At 39.5% G+C, this 16,013-nt stretch overlaps 1 protein-coding gene across 1 annotated transcript in view; it reads left to right on the top strand.

Annotated features, from left to right (window-relative positions):
- Positions 1-280: 280 nt before the first annotated feature.
- TERB1 (telomere repeat binding bouquet formation protein 1) overlaps positions 281-16,013 on the top strand; it is a 273,372-nt gene continuing 257,639 nt past the window's right edge. Inside the window, exons 1-7 of the mRNA XM_053715885.1 lie at positions 281-389; positions 472-600; positions 688-819; positions 937-997; positions 1,075-1,190; positions 1,341-1,463; positions 3,834-3,992. Of these exons, the coding sequence (XP_053571860.1) occupies positions 281-389; positions 472-600; positions 688-819; positions 937-997; positions 1,075-1,190; positions 1,341-1,463; positions 3,834-3,992 (829 nt within the window). The remainder of the gene's footprint in view (positions 390-471; positions 601-687; positions 820-936; positions 998-1,074; positions 1,191-1,340; positions 1,464-3,833; positions 3,993-16,013) is intronic.

Genomic DNA, 16,013 nt, shown 5'->3' with positions numbered 1-16,013 from the left:
CTGTCTCTTTTCGGAGCCGAATATCCTCTTGTGCAAGTGAAACACTAAGATTTATGCAAAACCAGATCTCAGCGTGTTTCAGTTGCGCAAGAGGATATTTTGCTCCGAAAAGAGCCTAATACCAAAAACAGCCTCCTACTTCTGCATTCAGCAGTGAATGAAACTGCTGGATACACATCTCTAAACAATAATACAGTGTTTCTCCACAGCAAACACTAATGGATTTAAAAAGGACCCTATTATGTAAATACCCTGTAATTTCTATATTTTTTTTGTAGAAATGAAGACTGATCTGAATTTGTTGCTGGAGTGTCTAAAATTTCAAATGGATAATCCTCAATCACAGAAAGAGGCTTTAGTCACTATATATTCTATCTGTCAAGAAAACAGTAAGGCTTCAATATTCATATTACTTTATTGGACATTACAGATTTTTTATTTATTTATTTGTTTGTTTGTTTTTTCTTGCAGGCGATGCGTGTGATTATTTTAGAGAAATTGGTGGTTTATTATTTGTCAGTAACCTTGCAAAATCTAGTACACACTATGTAGTAAAAGAAGCATCTCTATTCACCTTGGGAATTCTTGCCGAAAACAATGGTAATAATGCCTGAAAATTGCATGGCTTTTAACATATGTTTTCACAGAACCTGTCATAACCCCTTTCTATACCTTTCTATCATTTAGTGTATTGTCAGCAAACTCTGTGTAATTTGGAGCTATTTGAAGATGTGTGCACAACGCTGTCTGATGAAGACTCTTCAGTGAATTTAAAGAGAATGTCTGTTTATATTTTCTTGGTTTTGGTTTCCAATAATAGTAAGTAACTTTAATTCTGTTTTATTTGATAACTGTATCTTTTTTTAATATTATAATTCCCTATGTTGTTGTTTTTTTTTAAAATAAATAAGTTCATAAAATTGTTTTTTTTTTCAGAGACTGGTCAAACACTTGCAAGAGAATCTGGATGTATTGATATACTTCTTTTTTTATTTAGGTAAATTATTCATATTTGACACAACTTTTGTTTTGTTTAAAATCACATTACATTTCAGATATTATTTTTTTTTTTAGGGAAACTCTCATGACAGGCCAGACGGACCTTACTGATGAAAACACATGCCACAGTTACCAGCTATGGTCCTCCGTGTGCAGTGCTCTTTGTGCATGTGCTAATAACCCTCAAAATGGTAACAGCATTCTGTTTGCTATTCATATATTTTGTTTACTTGAGAGATCAATGTAAATGAGTCTTCAGCTATGAAGGATGATGACAGCAGACTGTATTTACCAGTTTTCTATTTTATGCAGTGATATTTTAAACTTCATTTCCTTTGCAGATGAAAATCAGAAATTGTGCAGCTCAGCTTTTACACAAGCCAAATACTGGCTACAGCATTACATGAAACCTGATATAGTTCGCCCTATATGTTCTTTGGTTGGACTTACTGTAGCAAATAATAGTAAGTATGCTGCATACGTGAAAGCGATTTCAAACTTGTAAAATAAAATCTTGTAACTTGTAAAAACACTTCCTGTAATTTATGGACTTTCTAAATCTAGTAAGAATTTGAAGTGCCAATTGTAGACTTCACATGCCAAACCTTGTTACGTCACACAGCCATTATTTGAGTAATCTATAACCTATAACTAGCCTAAGCGGAGGAGATAAGATAAAAAAATGTTTTGTTAAGAAAAAAAACTAAACTTTTTTTTGACATTTATACTGTTGAACATATTTGTGACGGTTTACCATTTCAAAATTGATATACTTCATTCAGTCATTCATAGGGGTCAATGTATTAAATGCCGGGCGGACAGGATTAGCTACACGGTGTTGGCATTTAACATTGCATAAGCATTTCTTGTGAAATGCTTGTGCAATGCCGTCCCCTGCACTTTCACAGCCAATCGGCTGCTAGCAGGGGTGTCAATCATCCCGATCGGATCGGATGATTGCAAGTTAAGGAGCAGTGATCTTACGACCGTTGTTTCTTAACTTACGTGTCCGGCAAACCAGAAACTTCGGGCGTAGAAAGCAGCATCCACTATTTATTAAATCTACCCCTTACTCTGAAATCAGATTATTCTTGAAGGTTTTGATCCCCTTAAGATAATTTTAAGCATGTGCAGATAGTCAGTGATCTTAGAGTCATATATAGGGTAGATAGTTGCTTCCTTTATGAATGTTCTCCTTTGTTTGGTTCCGTATAAGACCTTTGCAATCAAACTTCCAGGCTCTTTGTAACTATAATTCCTGATATATGTTCTAGAGCAGTCATGGTCAACTTCCTAACACACGGGTGCCACAGATCAATATTTTAGAAGCCTTTAAGGAGCACATATAAATTTATGACAATGAAAAATACAAATGCAACTATATTTCCTATTCATTTTCAAATTTTTAGCACCACTTTATTCTGAGGTCATAAAAAATAAGGGAGAGGGTTGATAGTTGTCCATCCCTTTTCTAGAGCACCAAACATATTTCACTGTTTGAGGCTCTCTCTCAGCTGGTGGTTAGTGGAAAGCTGATACTACAGAAGAATGTGTTTTTTGAATCCAGACAGTAATCACTAAAGATGACAGTCTGTTTGATTGGACTGTACTTTGAAAACATCTCACCTCTAAAGAACAAGGACCCCCTGTTATCTTGACTTTATGGGTTATCACTCTGACATAATGAGTTGTTTAACTTAACCATTGTGTGACCACCTACTTTAGATTTGCAGTGAAGGAGGTTGCTTGTAGCCATAGAAAGCTGAAATAAAACTCTAGGTGACCTCAGCTATTCACACTCTAGTTATATATAAGTCATGGTCAGCCAAAAATGAAAAGGGTGGTGGGGGAGGTTTTGGTTAAAGTTAACTGTGGTGGGAGGTTGGATAAATTGCAGGGTTAAACATCATCATCTTTTTTTGGTCCTCTTCATTGAGTTTTGGCTACCTGAAAGCACAAATGCTTTTAGAATTTGCTGCTAAATTTGGATAGGAGGAGCACTGGAGGCTGCTGCACATAATGACAACAATAATAGGATTCTATCACCATTTTGGTTTAGTACCTCCCTACGAAAGTAATAGCGGCAGTGCTTAAGCTAAAAAAATGTTGAGAAGTGGGAGTTTGATGAATGATGGGCCACGGCTAATAGCCATAGTCTTGCAGGTATGATGCAGCAGTCACCATCAAAAGTGAGTTGCCTAGGATCTTACTTTTTGTTTTTATATGTTTTGACCTCTGCTTTTCCTTACTGCATTAATTATGTAGTACAATAGTCATTATTTGCAGCTCTAGTAGAACTTAACTCAAAGTGTTTAATTTTGTCTTTCTTTTTCTTAAAGGGACAGTATACACCAATTTGTATATAACTACATGTAATAGACACTACTATAAATAATAATATGCACAGATACTGATCTAAAAATCCAGTATAAAACCGTTTAAAAACTTACTTAGAAGCTCTCAGTTTAGCTCTGTTGAAAAGGTAGCTGGAAAGCCCACAGCAAGTGGGAAATAAGACACTCCCCCCTCCCCCTTCTTTTGCATATGAAAAGACCCTTTACACAAACAGTAGCAAGCTGGAGTAGGTATCTGTCGGTATTCTCCTAAAACTTTGGGGCTTAATTAGGAGTCTGAAAATCAGAGCAATGTTATATAAAAATAAGCAAAACTATACATTTAAAAGAACAACAACTTTATGGGCTATATAAATAGATCATCTACAAAACATTTATGCAAAGAAAAAATGAGTGTATACTGTCTTAAGTAAAATGTGCCATCTTTATATTAGTTTTGGGTGTCCTGGCAGTTAAAGAGCAAACATTTTTGTTTTCAAGGTTTTGCTCAGGATTATTTTACTTCAGTTGGAGGTGTTGATGCATTGGCTGATATTCTCCAAAAGCTTGTGAATGATTTACAGAAGAGTTTCTCAAGTTCAAGTTCCAAGCTTGCTGTTGTGGTAACAAAAACTCTGGATGCTTGTATTGCAGATAACAGTAAGTAACTTAAACATAAATCCATCGGAACTAGGTTGGCAGGAATTTCAGGTCTTACAACAAAGAACCTGATATTTGATAGATATTGCAAGTACTAGAGCGCAATGTTTGTAAATCACCTTAATAACAGAGTTGAGACTTTTATTTATAATCAAAACAAAGAGAATTGTTTAACATCACTTAATAGTATAATACAGTGTTCTCTCATGCTGTTATGTTGTCATTTTCAGTACTGGTAAAAAGCTTTGCTCCATACATTTGAAACATCTCATTGATTTTTATGGGGCCTCCTCCTCCTAGGACAGTGTAGAAATCCCTTTTTTGCCAGAGTTTGTTCTCTTTCGATCACTATGAAGTTAGAAAGTGTGTACTGCAGCTTTACTTCAGTCTATACATATTAAGAAGGAAGATTGTGACACATTTCTGCACACCATGCTCACTACTTTTTAGCAAAGCTATATTTATTAAGACCATTATATGCAATGCCCCTAACTTACTATAGTATTTCAATGTTCCACGCGTATTTGGACTATGGCCATACACGTGAAGTAACCTGCACGATTTACTTGCAGGTTACTTCCAAAGACTTTGTTAAGCTTGTATGGGCAGACTTTACGAGTCTTCATGTTCTCATTTGTAATCGAAATACTGTATATGTGTATAGTGTATGTTGGAATGTTCCAGTATGATTCAGAACTGGATCTCATCCTCCTTTACCTATCTGTCCAGTACTACTTTAGATGCAGTTCTGGTGTAACACATACTATTTGCTATATGCATAATTTTCCTAGTTGGATATGATGTAATATGATTATTTTATATAAACATTTATATTATTCCTGTAGGGTTTTGGCAGGGACACTGTTTACTCAAATGATTTTGAAAGTGTCAAAAGGTCACAGTTAGAACAGTTAAAGGGCCATAATACCCAAATGTTTAAACACTTGAAAGTAATGCAGTATAGCTGTAAAAATCTAACTAGAAAATATCACCTGAACATCTCTATGTAAAAAAACAGAATTTATGTTTACCTGATAAATTACTTTCTCCAACGGTGTGTCCGGTCCACGGCGTCATCCTTACTTGTGGGATATTCTCCTCCCCAACAGGAAATGGCAAAGAGCCCAGCAAAGCTGGTCACATGATCCCTCCTAGGCTCCGCCTTCCCCAGTCATTCGACCGACGTAAAGGAGGAAAATTTGCATAGGAGAAATCATATGATACCGTGGTGACTGTAGTTAAAGAAAATAAATTATCAGGCCTGATTAAAAAACCAGGGCGGGCCGTGGACCGGACACACCGTTGGGGAAAGTAATTTATCAGGTAAACATAAATTATGTTTTCTCCAACATAGGTGTGTCCGGTCCACGGCGTCATCCTTACTTGTGGGAACCAATACCAAAGCTTTAGGACACGGATGAAGGGAGGGAGCAAATCAGGTCACCTAGATGGAAGGCACCACGGCTTGCAAAACCTTTCTCCCAAAAATAGCCTCAGAAGAAGCAAAAGTATCAAATTTGTAAAATTTAGTAAAAGTGTGCAGTGAAGACCAAGTCGCTGCCTTACATATCTGATCAACAGAAGCCTCGTTCTTGAAGGCCCATGTGGAAGCCACAGCCCTAGTGGAATGAGCTGTGATTCTTTCAGGAGGCTGCCGTCCGGCAGTCTCGTAAGCCAATCTGATGATGCTTTTAATCCAAAAAGAGAGAGAGGTAGAAGTTGCTTTTTGACCTCTCCTTTTACCAGAATAAACAACAAACAAAGAAGATGTTTGTCTAAAATCCTTTGTAGCATCTAAATAGAATTTTAGAGCACGAACTACATCCAAATTGTGCAACAAACGTTCCTTCTTTGAAACTGGATTCAGACACAAAGAAGGCACGACTATCTCCTGGTTAATGTTTTTGTTAGAAACAACTTTCGGAAGAAAACCAGGTTTAGTACGTAAAACCACCTTATCTGCATGGAACACCAGATAAGGGGGAGAACACTGCAGAGCAGATAATTCTGAAACTCTTCTAGCAGAAGAAATTGCAACCAGAAACAAAACTTTCCAAGATAATAACTTAATATCAACGGAATGTAAGGGTTCAAACGGAACCCCCTGAAGAACTGAAAGAACTAAATTGAGACTCCAAGGAGGAGTCAAAGGTTTGTAAACAGGCTTGATTCTAACCAGAGCCTGAACAAAGGCTTGAACATCTGGCACAGCTGCCAGCTTTTTGTGAAGTAACACAGACAAGGCAGAAATCTGTCCCTTCAAAGAACTTGCAGATAATCCTTTCTCCAAACCTTCTTGAAGAAAGGATAGAATCTTAGGAATTTTTACCTTGTCCCAAGGGAATCCTTTAGATTCACACCAACAGATATATTATTTCCATATTTTGTGGTAGATTTTTCTAGTTACAGGCTTTCTGGCCTGAACAAGAGTATCAATGACAGAATCTGAGAACCCTCGCTTTGATAAGATCAAGCGTTCAATCTCCAAGCAGTCAGTTGGAGTGAGACCAGATTCGGATGTTCGAACGGACCTTGAACAAGAAGGTCTCGTCTCAAAGGTAGCTTCCATGGTGGAGCCGATGACATATTCACCAGGTCTGCATACCAAGTCCTGCGTGGCCACGCAGGAGCTATCAAGATCACCGATGCCCTCTCCTGATTGATCCTGGCTACCAGCCTGGGGATGAGAGGAAACGGCGGGAATACATAAGCTAGCTTGAAGGTCCAAGGTGCTACTAGTGCATCTACTAGAGTCGCCTTGGGATCCCTGGATCTGGACCCGTAGCAAGGAACCTTGAAGTTCTGACGAGAGGCCATCAGATCCATGTCTGGAATGCCCCACAATTGAGTAATTTGGGCAAAGATTTCCGGATGGAGTTCCCACTCCCCCGGATGAAATGTCTGACGACTCAGAAAATCCGCTTCCCAATTTTCCACTCCTGGGATGTGGATTGCAGACAAGTGGCAGGAGTGAGTCTCCGCCCATTGGATGATTTTGGTCACTTCTTCCATCGCCAGGGAACTCCTTGTTCCCCCCTGATGGTTGATGTACGCAACAGTCGTCATGTTGTCTGATTGAAACCGTATGAACTTGGCCTTTGCTAGCTGAGGCCAAGCCTTGAGAGCATTGAATATCGCTCTCAGTTCCAGAATATTTATCGGTAGAAGAGATTCTTCCCGAGACCAAAGACCCTGAGCTTTCAGGGGTCCCCAGACCGCGCCCCAGCCCACCAGACTGGCGTCGGTCGTGACAATGACCCACTCTGGTCTGCGGAAGCTCATCCCCTGTGACAGGTTGTCCAGGGACAGCCACCAACGGAGTGAATCTCTGGTCCTCTGATCTACTTGTATCGTCGGAGACAAGTCTGTATAGTCCCCATTCCACTGACTGAGCATGCACAGTTGTAATGGTCTTAGATGAATTCGCGCAAAAGGAACTATGTCCATTGCCGCTACCATCAAACCTATTACTTCCATGCACTGCGCTATGGAAGGAAGAGGAACAGAATGAAGTATTTGACAAGAGTTTAGAAGTTTTGATTTTCTGGCCTCTGTCAGAAAAATCCTCAGTTCTAAGGAGTCTATTATTGTTCCCAAGAAGGGAACCCTTGTTGACGGAGATAGCGAACATTTTTCTACGTTCACTTTCCACCCGTGAGATCTGAGAAAGGCCAGGACAATGTCCTTATGAGCCTTTGCTTGTGGAAGGGACGACGCTTGAATCAGAATGTCGTCCAAGTAAGGTACTACTGCAATGCCCCTTGGTCTTAGCACCGCTAGAAGGGACCCTAGTACCTTTGTGAAAATTCTTGGAGCAGTGGCTAATCCGAACGGAAGTGCCACAAACTGGTAATGCTTGTCCAGGAATGCGAACCTTAGGAACCGATGATGTTCCTTGTGGATAGGAATATGTAGATACGCATCCTTTAAATCCACCGTGGCCATGAATTGACCTTCCTGGATGGAAGGAAGAATTGTTCGAATGGTTTCCATTTTGAACGATGGAACCTTGAGAAACTTGTTTAGGATCTTGAGATCTAAGATTGGTCTGAATGTTCCCTCTTTTTTGGGAACTACGAACAGATTGGAGTAGAACCCCATCCCTTGTTCTCCTAATGGAACAGGATGAATCACTCCCATTTTTAACAGGTCTTCTACACAATGTAAGAATGCCTGTTTTTTTATGTGGTCTGAAGACAATTGAGACCTGTGGAACCTCCCCTTTGGGGGAAGCCCCTTGAATTCCAGAAGATAACCTTGGGAGACTATTTCTAGTGCCCAAGGATCCAGAACATCTCTTGCCCAAGCCTGAGCGAAGAGAGAGAGTCTGCCCCCCACCAGATCCGGTCCCGGATCGGGGGCCAACATCTCATGCTGTCTTGGTAGCAGTGGCAGGTTTCTTGGCCTGCTTTCCTTTGTTCCAGCCTTGCATTGGCCTCCAGGCTGGCTTGGCTTGAGAAGTATTACCCTCTTGCTTAGAGGACGTAGCACTTGGGGCTGGTCCGTTTCTGCGAAAGGGACGAAAATTAGGTTTATTTTTGGCTTTGAAAAACCTATCCTGAGGAAGGGCGTGGCCCTTGCCCCCAGTGATATCAGAGATAATCTCTTTCAAGTCAGGGCCAAACAGCGTTTTCCCCTTGAAAGGAATGTTAAGCAATTTGTTCTTGGAAGACGCATCCGCTGACCAAGATTTTAGCCAAAGCGCTCTGCGCGCCACAATAGCAAAACCAGAATTTTTCGCCGCTAACCTAGCCAATTGCAAAGTGGCGTCTAGGGTGAAAGAATTAGCCAATTTGAGAGCATGAATTCTGTCCATAATCTCCTCATAAGAAGAAGAATTATTATTGAGCGCCTTTTCTAGTTCATCGAACCAGAAACACGCTGCTGTAGTGACAGGAACAATGCATGAAATTGGTTGTAGAAGGTAACCTTGCTGAACAAACATCTTTTTAAGCAAACCTTCTAATTTTTTATCCATAGGATCTTTGAAAGCACAACTATCTTCTATGGGTATAGTGGTGCGTTTGTTTAGAGTAGAAACCGCCCCCTCGACCTTGGGGACTGTCTGCCATAAGTCCTTTCTGGGGTCGACCATAGGAAACAATTTTTTAAATATGGGGGGAGGGACGAAAGGTATACCGGGCCTTTCCCATTCTTTATTTACAATGTCCGCCACCCGCTTGGGTATAGGAAAAGCTTCGGGGGGCCCCGGGACCTCTAGGAACTTGTCCATTTTACATAGTTTCTCTGGAATGACCAAATTCTCACAATCATCCAGAGTAGATAACACCTCCTTATGCAGAGCGCGGAGATGTTCCAATTTAAATTTAAATGTAATCACATCAGGTTCAGCTTGTTGAGAAATTTTCCCTGAATCTGAAATTTCTCCCTCAGACAAAACCTCCCTGGCCCCCTCAGACTGGTGTAGGGGCACTTCAGAACCAATATCATCAGCGTCCTCATGCTCTTCAGTATTTTCTAAAACAGAGCAGTCGCGCTTTCGCTGATAAGTGGGCATTTTGGCTAAAATGTTTTTGATAGAATTATCCATTACAGCCGTTAATTGTTGCATAGTAAGGAGTATTGGCGCACTAGATGTACTAGGGGCCTCCTGTGTGGGCAAGACTGGTGTAGACGAAGGAGGGGATGATGCAGTACCATGCTTACTCCCCTCACTTGAGGAATCATCTTGGGCATCATTTTCTCTAAATTTTGTGTCACATAAATCACATCTATTTAAATGAGAAGGAACCTTGGCTTCCCCACATTCAGAACACAGTCTATCTGGTAGTTCAGACATGTTAAACAGGCATAAACTTGATAACAAAGTACAAAAAACGTTTTAAAATTAAACCGTTACTGTCACTTTAAATTTTAAACTGAACACACTTTATTACTGCAATTGTGAAAAAGTATGAAGGAATTGTTCAAAATTCACCAAAATTTCACCACAGTGTCTTAAAGCCTTAAAAGTATTGCACACCAAATTTGGAAGCTTTAACCCTTAAAATAACGGAACCGGAGCCGTTTTTATATTTAACCCCTTTACAGTCCCTGGTATCTGCTTTGCTGAGACCCAACCAAGCCCAAAGGGGAATACGATACCAAATGACGCCTTCAGAAAGTCTTTTCTATGTATCAGAGCTCCTCACACATGCATCTGCATGTCATGCTTCCCAAAAACAAGTGCGCAATAGAGGCGCGAAAATGAGACTCTGCCTATGATTAGGGAAAGCCCCTAGAGCATAAGGTGTCCAATACAGTGCCTGCCGGTTATTTTTACATAATTCCCAAGATTAAAATAATTCCTCAAGGCTATGGAGTATAAAATATGCTTATATATAAATCGATTTAGCCCAGAAAATGTCTACAGTCTTAAAAGCCCTTGTGAAGCCCTTTTTTTCTTTCTGTAGTAAAAATGGCTTACCGGATCCCATAGGGAAAATGACAGCTTCCAGCATTACATCGTCTTGTTAGAATGTGTCATACCTCAAGCAGCAAAAGTCTGCTCACTGTTCCCCCAACTGAAGTTAATTCCTCTCAACAGTCCTGTGTGGAAACAGCCATCAATTTTAGTAACGGTTGCTAAAATCATTTTCCTCTTACAAACAGAAATCTTCATCTCTTTTCTGTTTCAGAGTAAATAGTACATACCAGCACTATTTTAAAATAACAAACTCTTGATTGAATAATAAAAACTACAGTTAAACACTAAAAAACTCTAAGCCATCTCCGTGGAGATGTTGCCTGTACAACGGTTAAAGAGAATGACTGGGGAAGGCGGAGCCTAGGAGGGATCATGTGACCAGCTTTGCTGGGCTCTTTGCCATTTCCTGTTCGGGAGGAGAATATCCCACAAGTAAGGATGACGCCGTGGACCGGACACACCTATGTTGGAGAAAGAAAGATATTTTACCTCAAAAGTTTCTCAGTAGCCACATCCCATTGTAAAGGACTTCTAAGCAGCAAATTAGTATGTCTGTCCCAGGACAGCGGAAGAAGCAAGCTTACGTGCACTCTCATCTTATTTCCCTTTTCAGCTTAAGGAAGTTTACAATGAAATCTCATGAGAGTTAAGTGAAATCTCATAAGATCACAGTAAAATAGTTCTGTTGATGAGATTGGCTGCTGTTCATTTCTTCATTTTTTTTTACCTGCAGCTGAGCAGCAGTTGAGTATAACTTTTTACACAGAACTTACTCTGCTGAGCTGAGGAAATTGTGAGGTAAAATCTCTTCCTTTTTTACATAGAGATGCTCAGGTGATATTTTCCTGTCAGCTTTTTACAGTTATACTGCATCAGTTTCAAGTGATTTAGCATATGAGTATTATGTCCCTTTAAGCTAGTGAACTGCCTGGAGAGAAAGAGACTGCAGCTTCAGTAGATATCTGTAAAAAGGGTTTAGATATATTTTTGTCTAAAATAGTGTTCTGTTGTGATAGCGCAAAAAGATCATCCACTTTTTCTTATGCATACATCTTCTTTAAAATTGTAATTTTACTGCTAGTGTCATTCTAAACTAGACAAGTTACATTTCTGGTACTGCCACTCTGTATCCCACATAATAATGTTTTTCTTTCTTAACGGGATAGAAAAGTCAAAATTAATCTTGCATGATTCCAATAGAGCATGTCATTTTAAGACACTTTTAAATTCACTACTATTTTCAATTGTGCTTTGTTTTCTTGGTATCCCTTGTTGAAAATGAATACGCACATATCATACACTAGTGGGAGCTGCTGCTAATTGGTGCCTGCACACGTGTCTCTTGTGATTGGCTAACTAGATGTGTTTATCTAGCTGCTAGTAGTGCAATGCTGTTCCCTCAGCAAAGGATAACAAGGGGGCAAAGGAAATTTGATAATGGAAGTAAATTAGAAAGTTTTTTAACATTGTATGTTCTATCTAAACCATGAAAGAACATTTTGGGGTTTCCTGTCCCTTTAAGATGTGGTTTAGAATTTTGAGGGCTTTACTTTTTTCTTCCTAAAGTGATTAATACTCAGAAGTTTAACTCTGTGGTTGTTGTTTTGCCATTGTGTCATCAATGTCACAATATTTATGTTATGAAACCATGCAGCTCTGTGTTTTTTGCACAGACGGTTTCCAAACCTGTTCACAGACATTCCTTTTCTCCTATCTCTCCTATCTGCTACCGGGAATAGGTAATATAATGAAGGGGAGACATCATAAAAATGATTGGAACTGTAGATAATTAAAAGTTAGATGCGCCTAATATCAAAAGACGGGGTTGGGGATAAACACAAAACACCTAGAGTGTAGATATACGGTGCAAAAGAGAAAATATGGTGCAATATATATAAAAATGTGCACAAATAAGATAATAAATGTTTAAAACAATGAGCTGCAACAGATGACCAAAATCTAAAAGTGATCCGTGTGAATGAAAAAGAACAATGTACGTGCACTAATAAATGCAGCTCTAGGAGTGTATGTGAAATCTCTGTAAGGTGCATCACATATCAAAATATAGACAAAAAAAAAAACAAAAAAACAAAGACAAACATAATCACAATACTTATAAGTGATAAAGTCCTCAGAAAGTCCCAAAATGACAGTGCCAAATGGAGTCCCTTGTGAAACCTTGTGATCAAAAAAGGATGGTGAGAGACCAGAGGCTGCAACCTTCTTCCAAAAACTTGATGGCAAAGCAAGTACACTGAATCTGTAGAAGGGTATAAAAGAATAGGGCGCCACAATAGTGCATGATCAGTAGTACTAGGTCTTCATACACGCATTACAAGTTATACTTACAAAGTATAAAGCACTTGAGAAGTGCCACAGAGGCCTGCTGGACCTTTATCAGCTGTCCAGAAAGCTATCCTCTCGCAGTGTAGATATGTGGAGTCTCCAACGGAACTGCTTTCACCTACAATCTGTACACTGCCACTTAAAGCCAAACTCCCAGGTTCTAATTTAGCAAAAATAAAGAGATACCTCCTGGAAAAACAGCAGAAAGTTGAGGCAGTATAGATTCGCTCAAATACAGAATATGGTGGAGTCCCATAGACGATAAAAGAACAAGTCGTGATGCCTGATGTCAATAAAAATAAAAAAAACAATAAGGCTTTAATAAAATATGCAAGTAGCACACAACGCGTTTCCCGGTCGTGCTGACCGCTTCATCAGGTGTGTACAAACAAACTTGAAATCACGACTTAAGAACCCGACACAGCGTCTAATGTCAAGTAGGGCGCAGTCTAATGCCAAGTAGGGTGCATGCGTATGAAAATCCCTGCAGCCAATGAGATGTTAGGCAATGACCGGCTTACAAATTATTGGAAAATAAACCAGTGCCGTCAGTAAATACTGACACACCTACCCATACATAAGTGTTTAGCATCACAAATATACTTAGATGCGATCAAAAATTTTATCCTGTATCCAATGTGGAGTTCAGTAAAGACCAAAATAGTAGATGATAGGGTATTTCCGACAAATACATCAGAGAGGGTGGAAACATCTATCCTCACGATATACTAAGTTAAAAGATGCATCTACAGCAATGCTATACAATAAAATAACAAATGTATCTAACATAAAAATGTTGCATGTGTAATTAAAGCTGGCTGTAGCCCAACACGATCACTGCTAACAGGCAAATATGCACACATAATGCTAGTTCAAACACATAATTCTACAGCAAATAAGTATATGATACTAAAAAGGTAATCACCTATTGCCATATTACAGACATGATGAATAACCTAAGTGTATATAAAATAAAAAAATAACAATGATATAGACTATTAAAGGGACACTGAACCCAAATTGTTTCTTTCATGATTCCGATAGAGCATGCACATTTAAGCAACTTTCTAATTTACTCCTATTATCAATTTTTCTTCATTCTCTTGCTTCCTTTATTTGAAAAAGAAGGCATCTAAGCACATTTTTTGGTTCAGGACCATGGAAAGCACTTGTTTATTGGTGGGTAAATTTATCCACCAATCAGCAATAACAACACAGAATGTTCACCAAAAATGGGCTGGCATCTAAACTTACATTCTTGCATTTCAAATAAAGATACCAAGAGAATGAAGAAAATGTAATAATAGGAGTAAATTAGAAAGTTGCTTAAAATTGCATGCTCTAGCTGAATCACGAAAGAATTTTTTTTTGGGTTCAGTGTCCCTTTAACCCCTTAATGACAACTGACGTACCAGGTACGTCCTGCAAAAACTGACAGTTAGTGACAATGGACTACCTGGTACGTCAGTTGTCTAAGAGAGTGCTGGAAGCGATCGCAATCGCTACCAGAGGCTCTCAGGGTATTGCAGTGATGCCTCGATATTGAGGCATCCTGCAATACCCTTTAAAAAGCATCCGATGCAGAGAGAGCCACTCTGTGGCCCTCTCTGCACCGGTAGCGATGGTGCCGTTCGTTGGTGGGTGGGAGCTTACAGGGGAGGCGGGTGGGCGGCCCATCGCTCCCCGGCATCCGGTTCCTGCAAGTGCTTTGTGCACGCCGGATGCTGGGAGCGTGCGGAGGGGGGCCTGCGGGGGCACGCGTGCAGCAACCACTACCACTAATGATTAGAGAAGGGAGAGGGGGGCAGAAAACGTTTTATTTTTAAAAAAATAATAGGATCTGCTAGGGTAGGGGGATGGGGTTATGGGGGGGGGCAGCTACACTACAGAAAAAGCTGTGTTTAAGAAAAAAAAACTAAAAAATAAAAACCTTTCTTTTTGGGGAAAAACTGGGTACTGGCAGACAGCTGCCAGTACCCAAGATGGTGGCAAATAGGTAGGTTGGGAGGGTTAGAGAGCTGTTTGGGGGGGGATCAGGGAGGTTGGGGCTAAGGCAGGGGTCCATCACAGATTAATAATTAAAAAAAAAAAATAAATAAATAAAAAACACCTTTTATTTTAGTACTGGCAGACTTTCTGCCAGTACTTAAGATGGCGGGGACAATTGTGGGGTGGGGGATGGAAGAGAGCTGTTTGGGAGGGATCAGGGGGTGGGATGTGGGAGGTGCATCTCTACACTAAAGCTAAAATTAACCCTGCAAGCTCCCTACAAACTACCTAATTAACCCCTTAACTGCTGGGCATAATACAAGTGTGGTGCGCAGCAGCATTTAGTGGCCTCCTAATTGCCAAAAAGCAACGCCAAAGCCATATATGTTTGCTATTTCTGAACAAAGGAGATCCCAGAGAAGCATTTACAACCATTTGTGGCATAATTGCACAAGCTGTTTGTAAATAATTTCAGTGAGAAACCTAAAGTTTGTGAAAAATTTAACTTTTTTTTTTATTTGCTCGCATTTGGCGGTGAAATGGTGGCATGAAATGTACCAAAATGGGCCTAGATCAATACTTTGGGTTGTCTACTACACTACACTAAAGCTAAAATTAACCCTTCAAGGTCTCTACAAGCTCCCTAATTAACCCCTTCACTGCTGGGCATAATACACGTGTGGTGCACAGCAGCATTTAGTGGCCTTCTAATTACCAAAAAGCAATGCCAAAGCCATATAAGTCTGATATTTCTGAACAAAGAGGATCCCAGAGAAGCATTTACAACCATTTGTGCCATAATTGCACAAACTGTAAATAATTTCAGTGAGAAACCTAAAGTTTGTGACAAAATTTGTGAAAAAGTGAACGATTTTTTTTTATTTGCTCGCATTTGGCAGTGAAATGGTGGCATGAAATATACCAAAATGGGCATAAATCAATACTTTGAGTTGTCTTCTAAAAAAAAATATATACATGTCAAGGGATATTCAGAGATTCCGGACAGATATCAGTGTTCCAATGTAACTAGCGCTAATTTTGAAAAAAAAGTGGTTTGGAAATAGCAAAGTGCTACTTGTATTTATTGCCCTATAACTTGCAAAAAAAGCAAAGATCATGTAAACATTGGGTATTTCTAAACTCAGGACAAAATTTAGAAACTATTTAGCATGGGTGTTTTTTGGTGGTCGTAGATGTGTAACAAACTTTTGGGGTCAAAGTTAAAAAACATAATTTATGTAAGAATTTACCTGATAAAT

Source organism: Bombina bombina, chromosome 1 (genome assembly GCF_027579735.1).
Source record: "Bombina bombina isolate aBomBom1 chromosome 1, aBomBom1.pri, whole genome shotgun sequence".
NCBI lineage: Eukaryota > Metazoa > Chordata > Amphibia > Anura > Bombinatoridae > Bombina > Bombina bombina.
This window is presented reverse-complemented; position numbering and strand designations above follow the sequence as displayed.